This window comes from Podarcis tiliguerta (assembly GCF_965153285.1).
Source record: "Podarcis tiliguerta genome assembly, chromosome: Z".
Lineage (NCBI taxonomy): Eukaryota > Metazoa > Chordata > Lepidosauria > Squamata > Lacertidae > Podarcis > Podarcis tiliguerta.
In genome coordinates, this window is record NC_139553.1 from 48,705,524 (window position 1) to 48,732,281 (window position 26,758).

At 44.5% G+C, this 26,758-nt stretch overlaps 1 protein-coding gene and 1 long non-coding RNA gene across 2 annotated transcripts in view; one reads left to right on the forward strand and one right to left on the reverse strand.

The window, feature by feature from the left end:
• Positions 1-20,768, forward strand: part of LOC310669135 — a 64,443-nt gene extending 43,675 nt beyond the window's left edge. The window contains exon 2 of the long non-coding RNA XR_014507037.1: positions 18,498-20,768. This is a non-coding gene — a long non-coding RNA (uncharacterized lncRNA). The remainder of the gene's footprint in view (positions 1-18,497) is intronic.
• Positions 19,056-26,758, reverse strand: part of GPC4 (glypican 4) — a 92,250-nt gene continuing 84,547 nt past the window's right edge. Inside the window, exons 6-9 of the mRNA XM_083422630.1 lie at positions 26,324-26,470; positions 24,981-25,117; positions 23,467-23,642; positions 19,056-21,587 (exon numbers count right to left, since the gene is read on the reverse strand). Coding sequence (XP_083278756.1) covers positions 21,373-21,587; positions 23,467-23,642; positions 24,981-25,117; positions 26,324-26,470 — 675 coding nt within the window. The 3' untranslated portion in view covers positions 19,056-21,372. The remainder of the gene's footprint in view (positions 21,588-23,466; positions 23,643-24,980; positions 25,118-26,323; positions 26,471-26,758) is intronic.

The window sequence follows — 26,758 nt, forward strand, 5'->3', positions numbered from 1 at the left end:
CAATTGCATGTTTTGAATGGCACTCTCCACCTCTTGTTCTGTTATCCTACAACTCAGTTTAGATTTACTTTCTTGAGATATTTTCGGTAGCCCATTCACTTTCAAAAATTCTTCTATATCTGCATCTTTCTGTGGTTGTTGAGAATAAAGCTGTCTAAAATATTTTTGAAAAGCACCCCTAATCTCGGAAGGGTGCTGTAGAATTCTTCCTTCCACTTCCAAATTTGTTATTGTGTTCATTTTCTGTCTCTTCTTTATTTGCCATGCCAATAACTTTCCACATTTATTTGCAGATTCAAATGTTCTTTGTCTCATTTGTCTAATCTTCCATTCATTCTCTTGATTTATCATTTGCATGTACTGTACTTGGTATAACTTTATCTCTCTTAGGATTTCTTGTGATTTTGGTTTTGTTCTCAATCTCTTTTCGCCTTCCTTGATCTTTTCCAATATCTTTTCTCTTTTTTCCTGTTGTAGTCTCTTCTTGAGTGCATTCTGTTGTATCAAAAATCCTCTCATAACAGCTTTGCTTGCGTCCCAAATGGTTCTTTTCTCCACCGTGGTATTCAAATTTATCTCAAAGTAGTCTTTCAAAGTTTTCTGGGCTTTCTTGGCTATTTCCTCATCTCTAAACAGAGAGTCATCCATCCTCCATCTAAAGGAACCAGTTGGTTGTAGGTTCATTACCATCTTTATTGCGTTATGGTCGGAGCAAGTCTTTGGGCAGATTTCCACCTTTCTTGTCTTCGGTGGCAGTCCTCTAGTGATCCATATTTGGTCAATTCTAGTCCAAGTCATTTTGGCTTCAGAAAAGAAGGTTCCCTCTCTTCCTAAAGGGTTTTTGGTTCTCCAGATATCAATCAGGTCCAAGTTGTCAGTCAGTTCAAAAAAAGTTTTCGGTAGTCTCCCATCTTTGGTGACTACCTGTCGTTGTGCCTTGTCCATATTTGTTGAAACTACTCCATTCATATCTCCCATCAAAATCACATTGTACTCCAAATAGTCCACCAATGTCTCATGCAACCTTTTGAAAAAATCTGATTTTCCTTCATTTGGTGCGTATACACCCACTATCAAGTATTTCTGTCCATGATATTGAATTTCAATTGCCAAATATCTTCCTTGCTCATCCTTAAAGATAAATTTTGGTGACAGGCTCTCTTTAGCGTAAACTACAACTCCTCTTTTTTTAACTTTGTCAGACGAGATGAATTCTTGGCCCAATCTTTTGTTGATTAAAATTTTCCTATGGAGCCTAGTCACATGTGTTTCCTGCAAACAAATCAAGTCCAATTGTTCTTTTTTTAATATATGAAAAATCGATTTCCTCTTTCAAACCGAGTTTAGACCATTGCAGTTCTAACTCAAAAGTTGCAGAGACATGTTGTATTTCTTTCTATTGTAATCCTCCAGATGCTTCCGACGACTTCTCCTCTTCCGATCCCAGTGGTGTCTTTTTGTCCAAGTTCAGATTCAATATTGCTTCTGCAGCGTTCTTCCTTCTTTCCTCTAGCAACTCCACAGTTCCTTTCTGTAAGTCTTCCCCGTAGACCTCCAGGAAACTATCTTTGTCTTCCACTGATCTTATTTTTGTCTTTCTTCCTTTGAAACTAAAAGAGAGTCCTTCAGGAAATTCCCACCTGAAGATGATGTTATTGCTCCTCAACTGAGTGACCAAATCCTTGTACCTAGCTCTAAGGTCAAGAAGGTGTTTCGGAATGTCCTTGAAAATTTCAGCTCTAGACTGGGAGATTTCCAAAGATTTTTGAAAATGCAGTCCCAAAATCTTGTCCCTTTCTTCTTTTGATCTTAATGTAACCAAACAGTCTCTGATTTTGATCCTTTTATTTGTTTTTCCCAGTCGGAAGGCACTTAGTATTTTAAATTCCTCTTTCTCCGGGTCCAATTCCCAATTTTTTTCAAATTCTTGTGTAAGAAGGTCCCGTAGGCTCTCTTTCTCAATTTCTGGCACACCTCTGATTCTAAGATTGGTTTGCTTATTCAATCATAGAAAACCTTGCTCTATGGTCCTCAAGTTGTCTGTTCATCGGTGGTAGTTTCTCCTCAGTAGCAGCCACAGCTTCTCTGGCTTCTTTTGTGATCTTTCTTGTTTTGACAGATTCCTCCAGCAGTTGTCTGATTGAATCCGTATTCTGTTTAATACTTGCAGTATTCTGATCTATTTTAGAGGATGCTTCTGCTACCCCTTTGTTCGTTTCTGCCACTTGTTTTTTTGTTTCTGCCACCTCTTTTTTTCGTTTCTGCAACTTCTTCCGTTAGTTTGTCTATTGCTCCTTGTAGTCTTGCAAAACCTGCACTTATCAATTCTTCTGTAGATGGCATTCCTTTTCCTTTTGGTTGTGCAGAAGCACCTCCTGTTGGGTCTAAAGATCCCCTTCTTCCTGGGAGAAAAGATTTGCCTGATCTAGTAGTTTTCTCCTGATATAATTCTGCTTTCCCTTTTCCTTCTGCCATAAGATATGCTGTTGTCTCAAGGTCAGGCTACAGCTGCAGCTGCAACTTGTTTTCAATTCCAAATCCAAACAGTGGAAAGTTACAGAAAAACTTTGCTTACTTTGTAACAATGTCCATGCCCACCAGGGGGACCCAACAGTCACAAAGCCCGAGGAAATAAAGTATCTTTCGTCTTCTACTTCCACCTTATAGCAATATTGTATAAGTATTTTAACACAGAAGCTCTAGTTGTAGCAAATTCGGTTCTGTTGTAGCTATTTTTTCCCTTTAAAAGCAGTCCGCGATCCCTTTCCAAGGCTTACTTTCAATTTGACAGCTCAGGACCAGGGCGTCTGAGCGGTGATTCCTGTACTTAAAGCCTCTTTTCAGCCGGCAGTAAAAGTCTTTTAAAATCCCCCCCCCCTCCTTCCCTTCCTCCTAGGGGGGGACTGATCTTTCCAAAGACTTCAGATTTGTTATTTTTAGTCCCTTTCTTTTTCAGGTATTAGCAACACAGTCTTTACTTTCTTCTATTTACAGGCGGAAGGCTGACTTCCTGTTTAAGCCTTTCCGCTTCAAGTCCGAATCTTTTTAAAAGAAATTTAAAGTTTAAAGTTCCAAATCACTTCCAAATTCACAAGCTTCGTTTCTTTAAATTTTTATCTCCTCTACTCACTAATATTTTTTTTTGTAATCCGAATTGTCTCAAGAAGAAGCTGAACGCTCTCCGATCCCAGCAATGTGACGTCGCTCCAAGAAAGTAGCGATTGACTCACAGCACTGCGCTGACCCCCCCGCCGTTCTCCGGAGCTGTTTTTTTGCTCCAGAGACGATCTGAAGTCACGCTGTTGGTGCCCGCCGAGTCCCACGGCCGTAGGCTTCCTCCGCCTACGGTTTCATGGGGTTACCGCGTCGCCGTATCGGCAAAAACCCCGTCTCTCTCGGAGCTCTCCCTCCGCAGATCAGAGGAAGGCAGCCATGATCGCTGGCACTCAGCCCGGAAGTCCAATGATTTATAGATTTTGGTCAAATGAAGCTGGATGCTGGAAGGAGTTGCGCACACAGTCCCCATGGTCGATGGAGTGATGGCCACCAACCTGGGTGGCTTTAAAAGAGGATTGGGCACATCCAGGGGTGATAAGACTACTGGTGGCTACTCATCATGAAGGCTCTGCTCTGCCGCCACTGTCAAAGGCAGGAGGCCGCCAAATGCCAGTTTCTGGGAACTGCAAAACGGGAGAGTGTTGCTGCCGTGCTCTGGCCCAGCTTGTGGGCTTCCCATTGGGGCACCTGGTTGTCCGCCGCGAGAACAAGATGCTGGATCTGAAGGGCTGTCGGCCTAATGCAGCAGGCTCTTATCACAGAATCACAGAATTGGAAGGGACCACAAGGATCATCTAGTCCAACCCCCTGCAATGCAGGAATTTTTATTAACAGGCCAATCACATCACATTGTTCAAATCACATTAGTTCCAGATTATACAGCTCAATGCAGGAATCTTTCGCCCAATGTGGGGCTCAAACCCACGACCCTGAGATAAATAGTCTCAAGCTCTACTGACAGCTATCCTTCTGATGTTGTTATGTCATTTTCTTGCCCCTGAGGGTGGGAGTTGAGTACAAACTGGAACAATGAAATAAGGGATCACAAAGTAAAAGGTTTTTATTTTTTAAAACAACAACAACCCCGAGAGATAAAATAAAACAATTGCAGTTTGGTTTGTTCTACAACTGTGATTCTTGGGTGTGGTGACCATTTCTGGCCGAAATCTTTCTGTGTGATCTCAACTTTGGGTGTCTCCCTCTTCCCCATCACCCCCCAAAAAAAACCCCCTCTCTCAAGCATGTGTTGCAGATTCTCTCTGTTATACAATGCATGTGTATGCTCTTACTCACCAAATACATAATAAAATGTAGCAGTGGGCCAGAACAGCAGTCATTAATCTCCAAACCCTCCTGAACTCTAGAGGATACAGATCATTAAGAACTCTATTCAAATTCCCAGATGCTTTCTGGGAATCAAAATTTGCTTTTTTTAAAAAAGGAAAGTACAGTACAGTGAGCAGACGCCAGCTTTGCTCGACTTGTGATGTGCAACATTCAAAAGCATCCTTTATTAATTAAGCCATAAAATGTAAACCTGGCTTGTGGAATTTGTTGCCTGCATAATCTGCTCATGGACACTAGCTTAAATTGTTTTGCCCCCTTTTCTTTTTAAAAAAGATATTAGGAACATTCTTAGAAAAAGAAGGGTGGGTCTATCACAATGGCTATACATCATGGCAGCTAGTAGAGCATCCAGGCACAGGGGCAGTATACCCCTTAAAACTTGGGCTTCCCAAAGACAACTAGGTAAAGGTAAAGGGACCCCTGACCATTAGGTCCAGTCGTGACCGACTCTGGGGTTGCGGTGCTGATCTCGCTTTATTGGCCGTGGGAGCCGGCGTACAGCTTCCGGGTCATGTGGCCAGCATGACTAAGCCGCTTCTAGCGAACCAGAGCAGCGCACGGAAACGCCGTTTACCTTCCCGCCAGAGCGGTACCTATTTATCTACTTGCACTTTGACATGCTTTCAAACTGCTAGGTTGGCAGGAGCAGGGATCAAGCCACTAATGGGCTAGACAAGCTTGTATGACCTAGAAGTATCCTTAAAAATTCAATTAAAAATAGCACTAGGAGCAAACTGTGGTTTTTATTTTATTCTGTGTTGGCTTTCCTTGCTGCTTGACCTGGAAGCTGTAGTCAGTGCAGAATGCTGCAGCATGATTGCTGACAGGAGCAAGGCCTTGTCAGCATATAACACCTGTGCTCAGAGACCTGCACTGCTTGCCAATTTGCTACCGGGCTAAGTTCAAGGTGTTGCTATCACTATAGAATCATAGAATCATAGAGTTGGAAGAGACCACAAGGGCCATCGAGTCCAACCCCCTGCCAAGCAGGAAACACCATCTGAGCACTCCTGACATATGGTTGTCAAGCCTCCGCTTAAAGACCTCCAAAGAAGGAGACTCCACCACACTCCTTGGCAGCAAATTCCACTGTCAAACAGCTCTTACTGTCAGGAAGTTCTTCCTAATGTTTAGGTGGAATCTTCTTTCTTGTAGTTTGGATCCATTGCTCCGTGTCCGCTTCTCTGGAGCAGCAGAAAACAATCTTTCTTCCTCCTCTATGTGACATCCTTTTATATATTTGAACATGGCTATCATATCACCCCTTAACCTCCTCTTCTCCACGCTAAACATGCTCAGCTCCCTTAGCCGTTCCTCATAAGGCATCGTTTCCAGGCCTTTGACCATTTTGGTTGCCCTCCTCTGGACACGTTCCAGTTTGTCAGTGTCCTTCTTGAACTGTGGTGCCCAGAACTGGACACAGTACTCCAGGTGAGGTCTGAGCAGAGCAGAATACAGTGGCACTATTACTTCCCTTGATCTAGATGCTATACTCCTAATGATGCAGCCCAGAATTGCATTGGCTTTTTTAGCTGCCGCGTCACACTGTTGGCTCATGTCAAGTTTGTGGTCAACCAAGACTCCTAGATCCTTTTCACATGTACTGCTCTCAAGCCAGGTGTCACCCATCTTGTATTTGTGCCTCTCATTTTTTTTTGCCCAAGTGCAATACTTTACATTTCTCCCTGTTAAAATTCATCTTGTTTGCTTTGGCCCAGTTCTCTAATCTGTCAAGGTCGTTTTGAAGTGTGATCCTGTCCTCTGGGGTGTTAGCCACCCCTCTCAGTTTGGTGTCGTCTGCAAATTTGATCAGGATGCCCTTGAGTATATAAAGCCCTTAACTTGGGATCAGTTTACCTCTGAGATTGCCTTACTCCAAATGTGCCCACTTGACTGTTTTGATTGGCAGAATTGGCACTACTGGAGGTGCCATATACTACCCATTCCAGCAACACAACAAGTGGCTTAAGTCTAAGAAGGGGGAAAGTACTTTTCATCATACTGATCTATTCCATAAACACCCCCTGGAACACATTGACAGAGTGCTATAAATTCCACCCAGGGTCTTTTTACTGGCCTGTCCACCATTTGTTGCTTTTCTAATTTCGCACACAATTTATGCCACCATTTAAATGCTGCAGTTGTGGCAAGGTTGAATGTTTGCCAACACACTCTAAATCCACTTTGTTAAAGAGGAAGCTGCTGACGAGCCTCACACTGCCCCAATGCCTAGCAGATATTTGGGGGCAGCTGCAAGTAACTGAGGAACTTGTTTCCTAAAAAACTTTTTTCCTAGAACTTCAGTTTGCTAGATCTACATTAATGCATGCATACAATTCTTGTTTTCCACATGTATCTCCAGATTAGGCATTTAAGAGTTTGAGCCCTTAGAGCAGTGACTGGGGATACCTGCCACTCCAACTGCGGTCAGACCACAACTCTGACCACCTCTGATCTTTGGCCATGCTGAGTAGGGTTGATCAAGCTAACCTTCCTTGCTGTGAAGATAATATGGAGAGAGCACAACAGTATATGCTGCCTTGAACTCCCTGGAGGAAAGGTGGCAGGCGGGGCATAAATGCTGTAATAAATACAGAAATAAAATAAGGCTCTTGATGGAGGGCAATCATGGCCAATCATGTTAGGGCACAGGAAAAAATGAAGACAGGATATTATGAATAAAACAAAATGCTACATATATCTCAAAAAAAGGTTCTTGCAGAGATCCAAGCTCCAGGAATAAGGCTTGCGCTAGCATGCCAGGACCTGTGGCGGTTCCTAATGCAGAAGTATCTCAAACCACTTTTGGAATCCTGGCCAAACCTTTCAATGGGCAACTTGAACTAAGTTGACAGTGCAGTGCCACCTAGTGGGAACAGATGGTCAATGAGAGATCATGCAACCAACAGGCCTTCTTTCTCCCATTGTTGCAATTTAAACTTTTAAAAACGAAACATTGCAAATTTAAGGCTGTAGGTTGATAGAACATTGCAGGTTGATAGGCATACGTTCTCACATATTGGACACACCCTTTGTGCCTCAGCATACAAGGGCATAAACAACACACACCTTTAGAACTTTGAGGCTAGGGTTTTGTTTTGCTTTTGCCAGATAATGAAGCAATTGAGGTTTATTAGTGACACACACCCAGATCTAATCTGGGGCCCAATTTAAGCTGGATCCAGGCCCATAACTGATTTGAGGGCCAGCCCCAATGCTTAATTAGGGTTTTAAGCCCTGTTTAAATATTTCTCTCCAGGAGAGGTAGAGCAAGGAGGAGGTGAAACGTTCAATCCTGCTGAATGCCAGATTCCTGCAGAGAGCAGGATTGAACTCCCCCCTCACCAGTCAGTGAGGAGAAAGTTAAATCCCTCTGGGTGCTTCTTCAGCCTGCTTCAGTTTGAGCTCTGGACTGGCTGGATCTAGTGCACAGCTAACATCTAGCAAAAAAAAAAGTCTGTTTCCTCTATGAATTTAGATTTGGGGGTGTGTTCTTATATTGAATATGGATAATAATGGCAGAACAAAAAAAAATCCAAATATCCTTGTGCTTCTTAGATGCTATTGGGTTGCCTGAATCATCCCTTCAATTTCTATTTACAGAAATCATAGAATCATAGAGTTGGAAGAGACCACAAGGGCCATTGAGTCCAGCCAAGCAGGAAACACCATCAGAGCACTCCTGACATATGGTTGTTAAGCCTCTGCTTAAAGACCGCATTTTACCAGCTTCTTTACAAGAATATCATGGGGCACCTTGTCAAATGCCTTGCTGAAATCAAGGTAGACTACATCCACTGCGTTCCCTTCATCTACCAGGCTTGTAATTCTGTCAAAAAACGAGATCAGGTTAGTCTGACATGACTTCTTTTTCAGAAATCCATGCTGACTATTGGTGATCACAGCATTCCTTTCTAGGTGCTCACAGACTGTTTGCTTAATGATCTGCTCCAGAATCTTCCCTGGTATTGATGTCAGACTGACTGGGCGGTAATTATTTGGGTCCTCTCTTTCCCCCTTTTTGAAAATAGGGACAACATTTGCCCTCCTCCAGTCTGCCGGGACTTCGCCTGTTCTCCAGGAATTCTCAAAGATGACTGCCAGTGGTTCTGAGATCACATCTGCCAGTTCTTTTAATACTCTTGGATGCTGCACCTAAAACAGCTTCACCTATGCTGCGCACATAAGGCTTGGTTCATGCACCGTCACGTAGTTGCAGATCCACTAATGACTGCCACAGGTGGCAGTGGCCTCCCAAATTGACAATGGGCCATTACCAAAGTTTTGGGTGCAGTTAATTGTGATGGCTCTTTGATACACCCAAACAATCACTTCATGTATAGACTGGGATTCTCTGACATAACTCGGGGCCAAGGTCCAGATATGGCCCTCCAGGTCTTTCCAAGGGGGCCTTGGGATTCCCATCAAGCCACTCCTCCTTCTCAAGCTAGCCCTTCACTGACTTTCTCCAGAACATCCTGGAATGCTTCTGACCATTTCGAAAGGAGAGAGAGAGAGAAGTGTCTGTGTGTGTGTGTGAAGACACATGCATTTTGTGTAGATAGTCTACTAATACAAACGTACAAAGAGTCAGAGCACAGCTCCTTTTGCCAGGTACAAAAGCACAGCAGTGTAGCCAAAACTCAGCTAGAGGAACTCATAGTCTGAGGTTTCTTTCTCAACACACAAACCAGCTCCTAACAAAATAAAAGGCCTTGTAATGCACTCCAATTCAGTGTGGCGGGGGTCTTGTTTTGTTTTAAATCCTTAACTTATTTTCATTACAACTGTTTAGCATCCTCACCTGTTGACCTGGCCCTTGCTCACTCACAGCATATTTATGATTGCTCACATGCCTTTTGAAAAATTACTGAACAAATTGAAACATTTTCACAAGACTTTTAAAGTGGCTTTTTAAATAAAGAAAACAAAACCCGAAAACCTCTTTTTTGAAAAATTAATAATTTTAAATGGATTTCTTGGCCAACTCTCCTGTAACATTTATCAGTGCTCTAGTGGAAATCATTATTTGGCAATTACGGTTTTCAATCTGCTTATTGCTATAGGAAAAGATCACATGATCTTTGTGCCTTGGAAACTAAGTGCGCCTAAGCCATCTAAAGTGAGTCAGAATTCATTAAATCCAAACGGCCTGTGACATAATGTTTATTCAGTTCATAACAGAAATTCCACATCCCTTTTTCTGTGGCCAACTATTTGTGCAGAAATACATGCAGAAGGCATTCCTCAATAGGAAGCCCCACGGAGCCCGCAAGCCTCTCGTGTCCCCAAGTGGTGTGGGGGGAACTGCTCAGACAAGGAGCAAACACGCTGGGGAATGGCAAGCTCACAACCCTTGGTGTGAAGGTGGCACCAGGCCTTCACTGCGGACCAGTGTCATGGAACTCTGATTATTTTTACAGCACCATCAGGATGCATGACCCTTTACCAGCTGCCAGGATGTGGTGCCCTCCAGATGTTGATAAATGCGATTCCCATCAGCCCCAGGTTCATAGTACAAGAGGACAGGTCTCTGCCCCATTACACTTACAATCTAAAACAATAGGGGTGGGCAACCAAGTCATCAGGGGCTGAACGCTATCCTGGGATTCTCCTCAGGCCACACCTCTCCCCAAGCCCACTGCACATCCTCCTTGCCCTTGAACCCTGATTGTACCTCTTGCCTGCCCAAGCAGAGTCTAGAGACTTCTGAGTCCCTGCACCAAGGGTTAGGGATTTATATTAATTGCTCTGCCCACTTTTGTGCCTTCTGCTTCACCACCTGCGCCAATGCTGGTTACCTTTCTGTGCCCAGTTGAAAATACTGTCAAGGCTTTTTACAGGGGCTTTATTTTGTCTGGCCAGCTGCAAACGAAACAGGGAGTCTGCCTGCTCAGTTCATAAAGATAGTTTGCATTTTAGGGGTTGGTTTTTTCTCTGTTTTAGCAATTGCATTTTAATGGATGTTGTGTTTTATTATTGTTAATGTTGCATGCTGTAAGCATCTCTGGAAACAGGAATGATGAAGGACAGAACAGAGATAGGAGTACAATAATAAATTTCCTCCCCTGGCAATGGAATGGGAGCAAGCTGCGCCAGATGTGATCCCAGGCAGGAGCACTGGGCTTGAAGAGAGACAAAATTGCCCTATGAGGAAAGGTTGCTGCATCGGAGGCCTTTTAGTTCAGAGAAAAGGTGAGTGAGAGGCAAGATGGTAAGAAGATGCCTGGCATGGAGAACGTGGACAGAGAAAGTCCTCCCCTCTTGTAACATTAATACTCAGACATCGGAAGATAAAAGAAAGGCTGTCTTCACTCAACACATAGTGAAACTGTGGAACTCCCTCCCACAAGAGGCGGTGATGGCCACCAACTTAAATGGCTTTAAAAGAGGATTGGAGGAGAGGACTATCAATGGCTCCTAGCCAGGATGTCTATGGTCTGCCTCTAGTATCAGAAGCAGTATTCCTTTGTAAATCCACCCACCTGCTAGCAATGCTCTTCTGATTCTACAGGTCAGAATATTTGCAAACAGAATAAATTGGAACAGATCTGACATCAGAAAAGGCAAGATTCAAAACCCATTAAGGGCAGACTTCTGACTTTCAGGACACTCTGCCATGGACTTTAGAGGGAAACTTCAACATGAAACTGCTGAATTACAATACACCAAGAGATTCAAAGCTAGCACTTGTGGAATGAACTTGACTGAAATATTTTTAACATATCATATATGTTAATTGGTTTAACAATTCCAGGATGACTGTGTCATCAAAAACTTCTTCTTCTTCTTCTTCTTCTTCTTCTTCTTCTTCTTCTTCTTCTTCTTCTTCTTCTTCTCCTCCTCCTCCTCCTCCTCCTCCTCCTCCTTCTTCCTCTTCGTTTAAAAAAACATACTACCACAGTTAATTATATAATTACTGTCTGCATTTCACTCCCCTGACCTCACTTTCTACAACCCCCTCCCCCTCCTGCAGCTCAGAATAACACTTCATGCATCAGCTGAATTGAGCCCAAGAGAGCTTATTTGTTAGTCTCTAAGGTTACAGAAGATTCTTGGTTGCTTTTACTGCAAAAGATTAACAGGGCTGTTCCTCTGGAAATGGCACCCAATTTTGGCAGGCATTTGATTCATACCCAACTGAACCATTGATTCAAAAGCAAATAGTTAGCAGATCCACCTGGAGCCAGCCCTGAACCTTGTAAGAACTGACTGCATTCCTTTGAAATTAATAGTGTTTCCTTTGGATTACTCACCAAGCCAGGCTAAATATGGGGGTGGACATCTGGTGAAACTGAAAAGCAATCTGTATGCCCTCCAGATTGGTTTAGACCAGGGGTTGGCAACCTAAGCCCCGTGGGTCGGCAGTGGCCCACAGGGCTCGTTTATCCAGCCCATGGCGCCCCCTCTTACCGGCACGGTGCAGCATTCAGAGGTGCAGGGAAAGTGTGCTTTGACTATACATGATTTTACATGATTTTAGCTTTAGGCACTGCTCCCGGAGCACAACCTCTGCATAAGTTGAGAATCACCTGTACTCACTGGTCAGAGCTAGGACTTTGGGAACCAAAATGGACATTTTTCATAAAAACTTAGTGTGTCTTGGAAGTCATATCATAAGTCAGTGAACTGCCATCTTCCTCAGCACTCGTTAGATAAACAAACACATCTAATGTAATAACCAAATGTCAGGACTGAGAAAATATTGTGCTGGGGGGTGGGAAGCCTCTGGCCTTCCGGGGCTGATGGACCCCCATCAACCCTCAGCAGCATGGCCAGCAGTTAAGAATGGTGGAGTCCAGAAACATCTGTCTATAGGGCTTCACACTCCACCTGTTCCTGAGATATGTTTTCACTTTTGAGAGGATCACAGGGATTTTTGTTGCAAACCTTGAGAAAATAAAGAAACAATAATGAAGGCGGCCCCTGTAATTAAGAAAAACACCTTTCCTCAGGGGCAACTTCCACAAGGAAAAGAGATGTTAAAGATTCCCTCCCCATGTGCAAAAGCATCACCAGGAACACTCTTGCATTCTTGGCGGAAAGTTAACCCAGCCCAGGACTTGAAGGATATATCCAACCAACAGCCATGAAAAAGGCTGAATAAGCCCCTCTCCACCCACAGGCCTCTTCAGGAGGAGGGCACCAACCTTCCAACTGCTATGGGCTGGGTCATTCCTGGTAATGAATTGGCCCACATCCACATCACTATGCAAGAAGGCAAAAAAACTCCCCCCCCCCCCGGATGAAAAGCCCATGGGTAATTATCTGGTTTTTCTCCTCAGCAGAACGTGCTGTACAGTGTTCTTCCCAAACAATTCCTCAAAGCTTCCTTTGCTGAAGAAGCAGCCACAAGCCAGATGGAGAGTGCAATATTTGGGTTTGCTGGGATTGGGTGCTGCACAGCTAGACAAAAAAACATTATCTTGATGGCACTATTAATACACATTGAATGAATCATCACAAGCCTTCTGCTCCGTCTCCAGCAAAACTGCAGTCCAAATGCAGGGTGGCCAGAGGAACCTACGGAGCTGCCTTATGCTGAGTCAGGCTGTTGTGTTCCATCTGGCTAAACAAGGTCTACACTAGCTGGCAGCAGCTCTCCAGGGTTTCAAGCAGGGGCCCTCTTTACCAGCCCTAGCTAGAGATTCCACTGGGGATAGATAGAACCTGGGACCTTCTGCACTCTGTCACTAAGCCATATTCCTCCCCCAGCCCTCCAGGTCCAAAGCCCAGTGCAGTTATGAAAACAAAAAAACAAAACAAAACCCAGTGTTTCTAGTCCTGATCACTGCAAAGGTTTCCTGAAAGTGTGTGGATGGCACACACTGAAATCTCTCACCCCAGAACAGTTGCTGAATATTATTTGCAGTGACTAAGAAAGGGTGTATGGGGTGTTACGGGACTTCTTACGAAGTAGTTTGCTCATGACAGTGGTCATACCCTGGGAACAGATTTAACTGTCTGGCTAAACTAGATAAGGGTAGTCGATGGATCTCAAACCCTGGGTGAGTTAGAGACTTCCTCTACATGCAAAGACAGCTTTTGACGGATAGAACAGACAAGATCAAGAGTGGGTCCAATGGTCAAGAAGGCTGTTTCTGAAGATGGAAATGAGAAGCAGATGGAGCCCATCTAGGAGAAGGAAAACTCTGATCCCAAATCTCCACTGCCTTGTGGGATATCTTCAGGAAAAGAAAATACTAAGGAGTAGGCCCTACACAAATCCAATGTTGGATGGTGCATTGTGCACCTCGTTCCGGCAACTCCTGCAGCCAAGTTGATGCCAAAAATCTTGCTCTGCTTTCCTTTGGACCACATCAGCAAGACCAAGAAGGATGGGAGGTCTTGTCCTCTGGGCAGCTCAGGATCTCTATGCACATTGCCCAGGCTTGCTCCTTGGGGAGGTCAATCTGGTGCTACTAATGCAGTGGTTTGGCTTCACATGGAGACACACTCCATTGTCTCTCGAGACAGATGGTTGCCAAAGACAACAACAACAACAACGAAAGGGACTTTGACATTTTGAGAAGAGAAGAGCCCACCCTTGGGGCTAGCAAATCTAGAGTGGAATAAACAAGACACCCAGGGCCAGTCTCAAAATTTTTGATACCTGATATAACCAGTGTGCTCCCTCCAAATTTTGTATGCAGACATCAGTCAGGCCAGGAGTTGAATCTTACTGTAATGCTGGCAACAGATCAGGATCCTCCAGGATGTTTTGGTGTAGCCCAAGAACTTAGGAAGCTGTGGGTGTCAAGATGCAGCGCTCTCCTTCAGCACCTCATTGCTGCTTTTTGCTCCCTAATGTTCCTGTCTGAGGCAGCAGCTCCAGTCTGGGTAATAGAGAGCCATCCCTGCAGCCTCCAATAAACACATGCACACTTCCTTAAATCACATGGTGTCTGCAAAGCCCACAGAACAAAGCTATGTTAGGGGGAGCAGTTTTGACTTTTTTAATATTTTGAAAGCTTGTTTTCACTCAGCCTTATGATTTCCCACCCCACTTTTAAGAAGCAAATTGTTCTAAAGCACTTAAGCAGAAGCATTTCTCTTTGTAAAGCAATACTGTGGCCAGATGTGCTCTTCGTCCAAGTTCATGTGCACAGATTGGCATGCTGGAGGGACTGCAAAGTTGCACACTCTGGAACCACACACACACACTCCAAAGTGGAGAGATGTAACAGAAGTCTCCTTGATGAGAGGTCATCCTACACATGCTAGATCAAGGAATGAAATGGGCAGAAAGGACCTTACCACATTGCAGAGGCAGAAAACAGTGTTGGACCAGTGAGAACAAAGCATCTGACTCTTTGATCAGGCCAAAGACCCATCCATCACCCTGTTCTCACAGTCACCAACCAGATGCCTTTGAGAAACATGGAAGCAGGACATGATCATGAGTGCCCCCCCCCCCCCCCGTGATTCCCAGAATACTGCCTCCAAATCTGATCTTCATCCAGTGGCCTGAAACCCACAAGGACTTTGTGTCCTGACATAAGGTGTATCATTGTGGGGTCTCCACAATTCTGTGGTTCTTTTTGAAGAGGAGAAAAGCCGAGAGAAGGAGAGAAAAGGAAGCAGTCTGGGGGAGGGGAGGGAGAATCAAATGCAAGTGAGCGTAGTTCTTTAACAATTGCATAGAATATATTTTAATAGCTAAGGCTGCAACCTTTAATGGACTATCTCAATTAGTCAGGCACTTACAAAAAGAGGAACAAACTACTTGTAACAGAGGCACTTGGGGGGGGGGGATTACAAGCCAGTACAGTGTTTAGAGAGGCACTCAGAGATTAAATGCCTCTTTTAAAAGGGACCCTGATGCAGTCGTCCACAATTCATAAAGGCATGTTTTCCTGTTTTAATTATATGCAAATTTCTGCGCATCTAAGCAGCTCCATTTAATTCAAACTCATTTTACTCAATTGGCTTAAAAACCCTAATAATCACATGACAGCCCTATTTATAAAAACTTAGACGAGCCTGGCCTGGTCAGCCCAGAGGCCCATCTAGTCCAGCATCCTGCATTCATGGGTGCCAACCTCACAAGCAGGACCAGAGTGCAATCTCTCTCTCCTGTGCTTGATTCCCAGCAGCCGGTGTCAAGAGGAGAGCGAGCAGCCTTGTCCTTTATGAGCTTGTCTAAACTGTCCAACTTGAGGGCCAACACTACATCTTGTAGCAGTGAGTTCCATAGTGTTAACTATGTGCTGTGTGGGGAAGTGCTTCTTTTTATTTGTCCAGAATCCCCCTAACAATCTAAAGCTTTGGCTATTACCCCAGGCTCTGCTATGATGTGAAGGAGAAAGGTTTTTAGCTCCTTTTACCCATGCCATGCAGAATCTTATATCCCTTCATCCTGCCCCCACTTACCTGCCTTGTTGAATAATTTTCTTCTCTAAACTAAAAAGCCCCAAACATTGCAACTATTCCTCATGGGGAATTGCTTCAGCCCTTGGTCATTTTGCTTTTGCATACCTCTTTGGTAATTGCAGTGGGTTATTTTTAGTTCTGACCATCTGCAGTGCAAGTCTTCTGCTTCCTATAGTGTTGGAAATGCAGCTCTACACTCTAGTCCACAATCCTGGGTTATTTTGGGCTAACCATACCCACCTTTCCTAAGCCTTATATGATGTCTGAGACCCCCCCCCCCCCTTTTTCAGCCCAACAGCTTCAATTTGAACTGGGCTTCAAAGGAAGAATTATGGCACACAAGCAGGGGGTGGGCTGCAACAATTTATTCACCACTTGCCCCAAAGAGAGAAGGAAAACTGATGTCGGGAAACCTAGGATGGCCTCCACATGCCCCCCTCCCTGGCCCTCTTACTGAAAATTGAAATTAAATTTCAAAAATTGGAAGATTCCTGGACTACTTTGACCAGTTCATGTTCACCCCAAATGCCCCACTGTTTTTTAACTTGTTGCATAAGGCAGAACTTCAAAAGCAAGGCGGCTGGGCTTATGTTGCAGCCAGCCAGCTGACAAACATGTGTGGGGGTGTAATCATGAGCAGCAACCACCTCCATCCCCCATAGGACCTCCTAAGGAGTGGGCGCAATGCAGACAGGCCCCCTTCCGAGTGAAGCAAAGCCCCACCAGATGAGCTCCCAGACAGTCCGGCTTCAGTGCTGGGAGCGACGGTTTCAGACGCGCATAAAATTACCTCCTGGCCACCATCTTCATGATTCTCTTCAGATCCTTTGAAGAAAGCAGCCTCCCAGATCCTGAGGTTTCAGGCTCTCTCCCTCTTCCATGTCCCCTTTGATGCCAGGGAACCCTTGCGCATTGCAGAGACCTCAGAGGCATTTCCCCTGGTGTGCTCTAGCTTCACACTTATGGGGACACGGGGAAGTCTGTAGGGCCTCACACAAAATCATCTTCCCCACACAAAAAAAATGCTTGAGATCTGCTCAGCTGGAATCTGCTCTCAGGTCTCTGGATGACTTTATATTTATATGCGCTGTTGGTGTAATCTGGCACCAGCAGAGCAAAAGCACTAAGAGGATCATACAGACACAAGACCTCCTCTGTTTCTTGACACTTTTGCAAACATTGCAACCTGGGTGGCTTTGAGGATTCCATGAGAACTAGACACTCATTCAATCACATAACAAAAACAAGACTGAAATTCGTAATTTTAAAATATTTAGCCACCATTATGGTGCAGTGATCCTGACTGAACTTCTACAACCACTGTGTTTCTGTATTCACAGTCAAATAGAAATTTCACATGTACGGCACAGCATGCACAGAGAAGAAGGAAATGCAAATTTCATCATTCTATGCTTACTTCGGCTTCTGTAGCCTCTTAGATGACACCATGTCATTTTATTTTATTATATAAAATGAAGGACACTCCCCCCCCCCCCGTTCTTTTATTGGTTAGGGGGGAAAGTCCGTTCAAATATCACAAGTTCCAGGAATTGCTTTGGTGCTTTACAATGGTGGAGCCCCATCTGCATCAAAACAACTTAATGAATAATTCTTAGTAGGCCATTAGTTATATATAAAGGTAAAGGTAAATGGACCCCTGACCATTAGGTCCAGTTGCGCATGACTCTGGGGTTGCAGCGCTAATCTTGCTTTATTGGCTGAGGCAGCCGGCGTGCAGCTTCCGGGTCACGTGGCCAGCAGGACTAAGCCGCTTCTGGCGAACCAGAGCCGCTTACCTTCCCGCTGGAGCGGTTCCTATTTATCTACTTGCACTTTGATGTGCTTTCAAACTGCTAGGTTGGCAGGAGCAGGGACCCAGCAACGGGAGCTCACCCTGTCGCAGGGATTCGAACCACCGACCTTCTGATCGGCAAGCCCTAGGCCCTGTGGTTTAACCCACAGTGCCACCCATGTCCCATATATATATATAAGGGAGATATATATATATATATATATATATATATATATATATATATATATGGAAAATCTGAGGGCAGGGGGCTTTGTTGTTGGGTACACCAAATGGGCTATTCCCCCCCCCCCTTTTAAGAGGATAATTTACAAGCCTTTAAAAACAACCCAGTAATACCCTGTGGCCCAGTTTCTCACAATTGCGCACACATTTTGACATATGTAAACTTCACAGGAACTTGATGAGTTCAGGAGAATATCAGAAGTTTTTTGGGTGACGTTAACCCAGTGCCAAACCATCCACACACAACGTTGTGGGAGTCAAGCGAGGAAGACGCTGGTGTGAACAGGCTCTTTGCATAGACTCCATGTTGAGGATCCAGAAAAGTCCTATTATTCTGTATGTAGACCAAGCTCCCCGATAGCTCATTTTCTCTTCTGAGCTCTACTCAGTTTTATTTCTCACAACTCCCCTGCCCGCCCCCAGCTGGCAGAGGCTCCAAGAAACTCCATGTTTCACTGCAGCCCATTTAAATCTCGCTGGCAAGCTCATTAGCCACCAGCCAGCAAAATAAAACGAAGGAGTTATCCACCTAGATCTTATTGGGACATACTCACAAGAAACCCTGAGAACATAAGGTTGATTTGTGTTATTTCATGACTGAAATGCATATAACAATCCCCCAATAATAATAATAATAATAATAATTATTATTATTATTAAAGGGGGATTGTTATATGCATTTCAGTCATTTTTCTTTGAAAAGAGGAAAACAAGGGGTTGGGAAGTAATACATCCAAACCCATTTCATTAGGAGCCATGGAAGCCCTTGGCAGAAAAGGCTCATCTGAAATCCTTTTGTGCGGCCCAAGAACTGAAAAGGGAAACAGCTGGGCTTAGTTTGAGGCTCAGAATTAAAAGCAATCTAACGAGATCTGTAGGGGATCACTCCTTTGGCTGTATGTTGTAGGCCCTGGTTGCTGGTATTTTCTTCTTCAGTGTAACAGCACTAAAAACAAAATAAAAAACTTTGGGAGGGAAATTCCTCAGAAATGAGGTAGTTTCTTAGTCACCGGCACATTTCCCCCCACAACTCCTTAAAGCAACAGTTATTTACAATTCACCCCGCTCCTTCCCATGCATACATTTATAACCTTTCTCAGGTTTTCTGTGACCAGCTTTCAGCAACAGGACCCCTCCACCCCCCGCAAAAACCCCCAACCAATAGAAACACCAAACCTCTAGCCAGAATTATGTCTGGCTTAGTAACATGGTGTTTTAATAAATAAATGGCTACTTCTGGAAATATTATGCCTCTCAGGAGCAATTTATTTAGTATCTCAGCCAATACAATTCTGTCTTTTATATAAAAGTTCTTCTTTTTGGGGGGTTCAGTGCGGGGGGTGGGGGATGTGAACAAAAATCCCAACCCTGGTCTACCAAGCAATTAATGTTTCAGTATAAAAATAGAAGGAACAACCCGAACACACACACACACACCCCCGCTTACAACACAACACAGGATAGCAATAAATCCCCCTCTGACGATGTTCCTTGTTCATTCTTTCTCTTTTACCTTCAGCCAATTGTTCTCAGAGTCAGAGCGACACAACGATGGCTGAACTAGGGAGAAACTTCCAGAAAAGTTTTTAGTCTTCCTGCAGACTTCACATGTATCATTCTATTTAAAGTGATTTTATTTCTTCACCCCTTCCCCCCCCCCAATATAAAAATATATACATTTATCCAGGAGTTTCCCGTTGCCTCAGTATAGCCCCCTCTGAGGTTAGAGGTAAGTGGGATCTTCCAAGAAAGAAGGTTGCAAATCTTGCCTCACATCAGCCTCCTTCCTTTCCCTCTCGGTAAAATCTCTCACCCTCACCTGTTGCCTAAAAGTCTGTTCCTGGAAACCCATTAAAAACCCACCAGCTGTTAATGTGGCCTATTACCCCTCAGTCGCTGCTGCCTGTGACAACCATCTTCCCTAACCGTTGGCCATGAAGGCTGGAGCTGTGATCCAAAACATCTGGAAGAGGTCTAAACACATCACATGGACCAGTCTTCCCATTTTCCATTTGGTGAGAAAAGAAGTATACATTCAAACCACTATCATATCACTTTATGGCTTCAAGTCATAGCTTCCTACAAAAAATACTGGGAGCTGCAGTTTGCTAAGGCTGCCGATAGTTGTTAGGAGACCCCCTGTTCCCCTCAACAGAACTACAATTCCCAAAATTCTGTGGGAAGAGGGATCAACTGTTAAACCACTCTGGGATTTGTAGCTCTGGGAGGCGAGCAGGGGTCTCCTAACAACTTTCAGAATGCTTAATGAACTATGGATCCAATGATTCTTTGGAAGAAGCCGTGGCTGAAGTCATAAAGTGATATGATACTGCTTTAAAAGTATAGAGCAGATAGGACCTAAATCTATTTCCCTGTGTGAAACAGCTTGCAGAGTAGCAGTCCCACTTTGACACCAAGGAAGTGTAGCAGATATTGTCCCTAGGGACCACACTGTCAAAACTAGGAAGGGGTTCTGGAAGCCAAATGTTTGCTCCAGTTAAAAATTGGGTGCTGGGAGGGTGTGGAATCTCTTCTAAGCTGGGGGAGGGGCAGAACCCCATATATCAATGGTTCCCAATTAGCTGCAGACCTCCCCCCCCCCCCATTTTCAAAAGCCAAGCCATGGACCTCCTACTTTTGAAAATTTTGGTATCTCTTATGGTAGTTGGGGGCCTGTGGAACACCAACTGGGAACCACTGCCATAAATGCAGGGAAGGGCTGGCGGAGATGATGATTTGCTTTCCACAGCTGGGAACAAGGTGTGCAAGAGCTAACCGTTCACATTCTATTCTAAAGATTGGAACACCCCACAAAGAAATTAGCCCCTTTCCTCTCCTAGGTAAGGCATCTGAGCGTAATGGATACATGTGGGAACTCAACATTATACAAAGAAGTGTCTGTTTGCTTGAGAGGCAGCTTCTTTCACTGCCCATGAAATATGATGATTTTTTTTTTTTTAAAAAAAAACCTTTTGCTTCTGTACAGATAATTTCATGTGGGTTGGGTTTTTGTGTGTTTGTGTTTTGTTTTGTTTTGTTTTGTTTGAGGGAGGGGCGAGATATCATCCTTGATACATGCCAAGATAGGACTCTGGTTCAGCCATTTGTTTTGCAGGGAACAGGCTAAAATAAAATAAAAGGAAAGGGGTTGTGGCGAGGCAAGAGAGAAATGGGCTATTTAAAAACAACAAAAACAACAACACAAAAGCAATGCTACCTACAGGCCTGTATATACAACTTAGTTCACCACATCTATTGTGGTTTCTCAGTCAACAGGTCAGACTAACTGGTCCAAATCCTCACGTCTATCTTCCCCTTCCCAAAAATTGAGAGAGAGAGAGAGAGAGAAGAGAGATAGATCTTGGAAAAACTCATGAAACCCAGCGGCAACATGGTAAAAACTGTACACTGCTGTCCATTAACTTACAAATCACGCCCCCCCCCCCCAAGTCACTAGATGGTACAAAAGTGAAATTGGGTGCCTATTCGGGTGCCTGTTTCGTTTTAATAGCAGTCATTTTCCACCCTCAAAAAGTAAAAGAAAGAAAGGAGTGGCACAGTTATCTCCACTGTCTCTGCACGGCCAGGAAAAAGAGGGTGCTGAAGATGAGAGGTGCTTCTAAGGAGGCCACCCTGGGGGAGGCACTGCCGGGGCTGGCATTCTTGTCCATTTTGTTGGTGTTCTGTTTGACTTCTGTTGCATTGAACACAAATTCGGGAGAGCACTGCTGCATGTCACAGCCACTTCCACTGCCTTCTCCGCTACTTTCATCACCTGGAAGAATTGCAGAGACAGTTTGTTTAGCTCTACAATTCTAGCATTCTATTCAGATGCACCATATTATGAGTTTGGAGGAGCCTGAACAGGGAGCAAAACCCACCTACCAACTCCTCACCAAAGAGGCAAGGGGCAAAATTTGGACAGGAGTCATCTGCAAAGAACAAGTGCAACTCAGGGTGTGTCGTTTTAGATGGGGGGGATATAATTTTTGCAAATTTCTTCGGTCAGGGGGTATTTAAAAATACGTTTTTGGGTATGAGGAATTTGAATCTGCTACTATTTTTGTGAGGCACATAAACTGCTTTAGGAAAACCAAAGAATTTTAATATTGCCTTTTGAAAATGTCAGATAATGGTAAACAACAACAATAATAAACATATATATTAATATATAACTGCAAGTACTTGGCAATCATTTTTAATGATTTCTATGCAATTCTACACACATTTTACTTCCCAAGCAACACCAAATTATGTTTATTTAATCGAAATATCTTTTCAATTCCTAAGCCTTACTACAACTTTTTAACACCCTCTCTTTTTTGGAAATTGAAAGTTTTAAAGTTCAACATATGCAGTGCAGAGCAAACGTCATCCAGACTGGGCCAGCACCTCCCCACTCTTTTTGTTAAGGAAGCCCATCAACTCCAGACTCAAAAATTGCAATTCACCTTTGAGCCTGGTTCAGTGCTCCAGCAGGTGCAAAACACTGCGGCTAGACTGTTGATGGGGACAGACTCTTGCCTGCACCTAACTCCAGTGCTCAAAAGTCTACACAGGCTGCCAAATAAGCTCAAGGGCCAGGTCTACAGTTTTTGTATTCCGTTACAAGATTCTTAACAACTTGATTCATTATATCCCTGACTGATCACTGAGGCCTTCCGGGGAGTCACTGTTAGTGGTCCCCCAGGACCTGAATGTATGGCTCATATCTGCAAGGAGCTCTGTGGGCCCAAGCCCACTTGCTTCCAGTTGCCTCCAACACCCAAGTGATCTATCTGCAGAATGAAAGGCTGTTCACCAAGTGATCACTCTCATGCTCTGCATTCTACCACTAGTCAGGCTCGCATCATTTTGCCACATGGTAAATTGGTAAATCTTAAAAAGCAGAGACATCACCTTGCCAACAAAGGTCCGTATAGTAAAAGCTATGGTTTTCCCAGTAGTGATGTATGGAAGTGAGAGCTGGACCATAAAGAAGGCTGATCGCCAAAAACTTGATGCTTTTGAATTATGGTGCTGGAGGAGACTCTTGAGAGTCTCATGGACTGCAAGAAGATTTCTGAAGGAAATCAGCCCTGAGTGCTCACTGGAAGGACAGATCGTGAAGCTGAGACTCCAAGACTTGGGCCACCTCATGAGAAGAGAACACTCCCTGGAAAAGACCCTGGTGTTGGGAAAGATGGAGGGCACAAGGAGAAGGGTACGACAGAGGAGGAGATGGCTGGACAGTGTTCTCGAAGCTACCAGCATGAGTTTGACTAAACTGCGGGAGGCAGTGGAAGACAGGAGTGCCTGGCGTGCTCTGGTCCAGGGGGTCACGAAGAGCTGGACACGACTAAACGACTAAACAACAACAAAATTGGTAAATTCTTTCCACACTTCCAGCACCCAGTCAGATCTCTGGGAAAATCAGAGGAATGCAGAAGAATCCTACGCACCCCTCCATTTTGCAGAAACAGACCTCCCAGGCATCCTAGAACTTCAATAAGCTCTAGATATAAGGCCAGGAGCCTGGCATTCTCCAAAAGTCGATGGCCTCCAGCTCCCATCAGCGGGGTCAGTTGTCTGGAATGATAGGTGCTAGAATCCAGCAACATCTGGCAAGCCTCAGGTTCTCTCTCCTTGCCTTGGGAAAACTCATCTGCACTTACTTATATCAATGAAGTCAACATCATTCCCATTGTAGGCATTCTTCATCTTATTGGTCATCACGCGGAGAGCCATGATTTGCCGGCGAATCACCATGTCTGGCTTCAAGGTGTCAACTTGCACTTCAGGATTGGTCGCCTGGTTGGCTAAGCCGTTTGCTGTCACTGCATAGACATACCTGTGAGAAACAGCATTCATTCCATCAGAGGTCAACGGTCAGCAATGGTCATGATGAGGGATGAATGGAACAGACAGTGGGAGAGGTGACGTTGTCTTCACATCCCTCTTGTCTGCTCAAGAACATAGGAAGTTGCCTTATACAAAGTTAGACCATTTGTCCATCAAGCTCAATACTGTCTACACTAACCGGTCGTGTTTCCACAGGGGGCATCTCCAGTCATACCTGGAAACTTCTGCATGGAAAGAACAGCTGCCCTACATGCATTAATAACTTTCCAATGCCAGGTTGAATGAATCATCATTAGCAACTGTTTGTGAATGGCCATTGTTATTACTGCAACTACAGTTGCCTATATTTTTTTGTATTTTTGACCTCACTGCTTACAATTCACCACCACCACTGTCCCACAAACTCTGTGTTTATCTAGCTATCTACCATCTTTCTATCTATCTTTCTTTCTTTCTATCTATCTATCTATCTATCTATCATCGACACACACACCTGTAACTCAGGATCGCACTTCATGCATCTGAAGAGGGCTCTAGATCAGGCCAACAGCTCATCTAGTCCAGCAGGCCAACCAAATGCCAATGAAAGCTTGTTAGCCTCCTTGGCCAGGTTCACACAAATGCTAATGCAGCATTTATTGAACCATGGTATATTAAACCATGGTTTAAACCATGTGTGAACGCTGCCCAGCCACTGAACTATGGTGTGCTTACTGCCAGCAAACCATGAGCTGAAGCCATGGTTTGTTGTAGGCTTGCAAGTTCTTAGATTTTTAAACTATGGTTTGGCATTGCATTGGCATTAACCATGGTTCATTTGGCCACTCCGAATGCTCACCAAGCCACAAAGGCATGAGGCAAGTGCAGCTGGGAAATGAACTGAGTTTTGGAAACACATATCACAGCTTGTTTAATCTCCTCTGGGACAACTCATGGTTTGTTAGCAAGCCACGGCTTAGCTTTATGTGAGAATGAGGCATTCTGTTATTTTATTTTTCCACCAGACTAACACACCTACCTAACACAGGGTTCCTGTCTGGAATCTGAATCCTGAACCAATGCATTCCAATTAAAAGAAAGGAGATTCCACCTAAACATTAGGAAGAACATTCTGAGGGTATGAGCTGCTTGACAATGGAACAGACTACCTTGAAAGGTTTGAGGTTTCATTTGAGGTTTTTAAAGAGAGGTTGGATGGCCACCTGCCAGGGATTATGCAGCTATGATCCCTGCATTGTCAGGTGGTTGGACTAGATGACCCTTGTGGTCCCTTCCAACCCTATAATTCCATGATTCTATGAAAGGAGGAACTGGGCTTCTTCCAAACCTGCTTTTGTCACTTCCGTTCCAGCACTCTTCTTCATTGATGATGTCAGCAGCCATCTTCTCATTGCTACAGATATTGCTGGGAAGGGAGGACCAGAATTTCTTGGCTTGCTTGAGCCTTTCCTTCACATCGGTCACCTGTTGGTCAAAGAGTATCATCAAAGTTACTCTTCTTTTGTTCAGCAAAACAACCCCAGAAGAAAGAAGCTGGCTTATGCCACTGATCCATCTAGTTCAGCATTGTCTGCACTGACAGGCAGCGGCTCTCCAGGGTTCCAGGCTGGAGTCGCCCCCCAGCCCTACCTGGGGAGTCTGGGACCTTCTGCATGCAGAGAAGATGCTCTGCCATTGAGCTATTCCCCTTCCCTCTCTCACAGCGCTGGAACTTGGGGTCTCTTAACGAAGTTGGCAGGCAAACAGCTTTTGTGCTGCCAAAAGGGCACCCAGCTTGGATGGCTTTAAAAAGAGGATTAGAGAAATCTGTGAAGGATAAGGCTACCCATGGTTACCAGCCATGAAGCTATGTTCTGCCTCCACAGCCGGAAGCAGTGTCCTCTGAATACCAATAGCTGGGAACTGAAAGGAGGAGAGTTGCTGTTTTGCTCAGCTTTCCAAAGTCATCTGAGTGGCCACTGTGAGAAAAGCGGATCAGACACAAGGTCCATCTAGAGCAGGACCAAGCCTCCTAGCGGTCAACCAGATGCTCCTAGAAAGCCCACAAACAGGGACTGAAGAGAAAACGTTTCTTAAAAGCAGCTTTTACAGCCTCTGGTGTCTGCTGCTCCATGGGAAACTTTGAGACAGACTGAAGAGCTCCTTCATTTTTTCAGAGCATTGCATTTTGATCCAATCAATGTCAGCGACGCTTTGTTCAGTGCTGCTGCTGAAGCCATTGACAGGCCAGCCGAAAAGGCTTGTTAGGCTAGATCACGGCTCAGGACTGCAGCCTTCTTTGTGTGCCTCCTCCATAAGAGGTCCAGTGAACAGCAACACAAGAACAGGCCTTTTCTGTGGTGGCTCCTTGTTTGTGGCATGCTCTCCCCAGGGAGGCTTGCCTGGTGCCTTCATTACATATATTTTGGCGTCAGGCAAAAACATTCCTCTTCTACCAGGCAAAGTGTGTGGGGGGTGTTGTTTTGTTTGTTACTAAGTCTAGTACCACTGAGGTGTTATACTGTAAACCGCCCTGTGACCCACTGATGATGGGTGGTGTAGAAATGTAATAAATAATAACAATAATGAGCCTTCAGGCCTGTGGGCCACCAGCTCGGCAGCGCTGCTCTATGCAGGGGAGAGAAGACCCCCATTCCTAGTCATGTTGACCACAGATCTCTGTATACCCACCAGTCTATCTAAGCTGGTGCCAGCTGCTGTGGTCGGCCTCTCCTCTGGGTTGTAGGGTCTGAAACGGGCACTGAAGCTGCTTTCTGAAATGGAGCGAGACGTCCGGCTCTGCGCAAGTGTCTTGGGCTGCCCACACCCTTGGAAAACCTAAAGCGACGGGAGACACATAACAGTATCAGAAGTTTGATTTTGTGCATCTTTGTTCTTACCTCCTGCCCACTTCTTGCAGCCATTGTGCCAGTAGTTTGAAGTTAACATGCTAGACTGCAATACAGATGTTTTCTGATTTAGCACAGCAACTGCTAGCTGACCAGCTCAGCATCCTGACTCTTTATAGGGATGGTTTAACCTTGAAAAGTAGACAACTTTATCCCTTGAGCTTTCGGTTTCTACTCCTGCCTTAAAAAACAAACATTAATTCCCCCATTTAAAAAA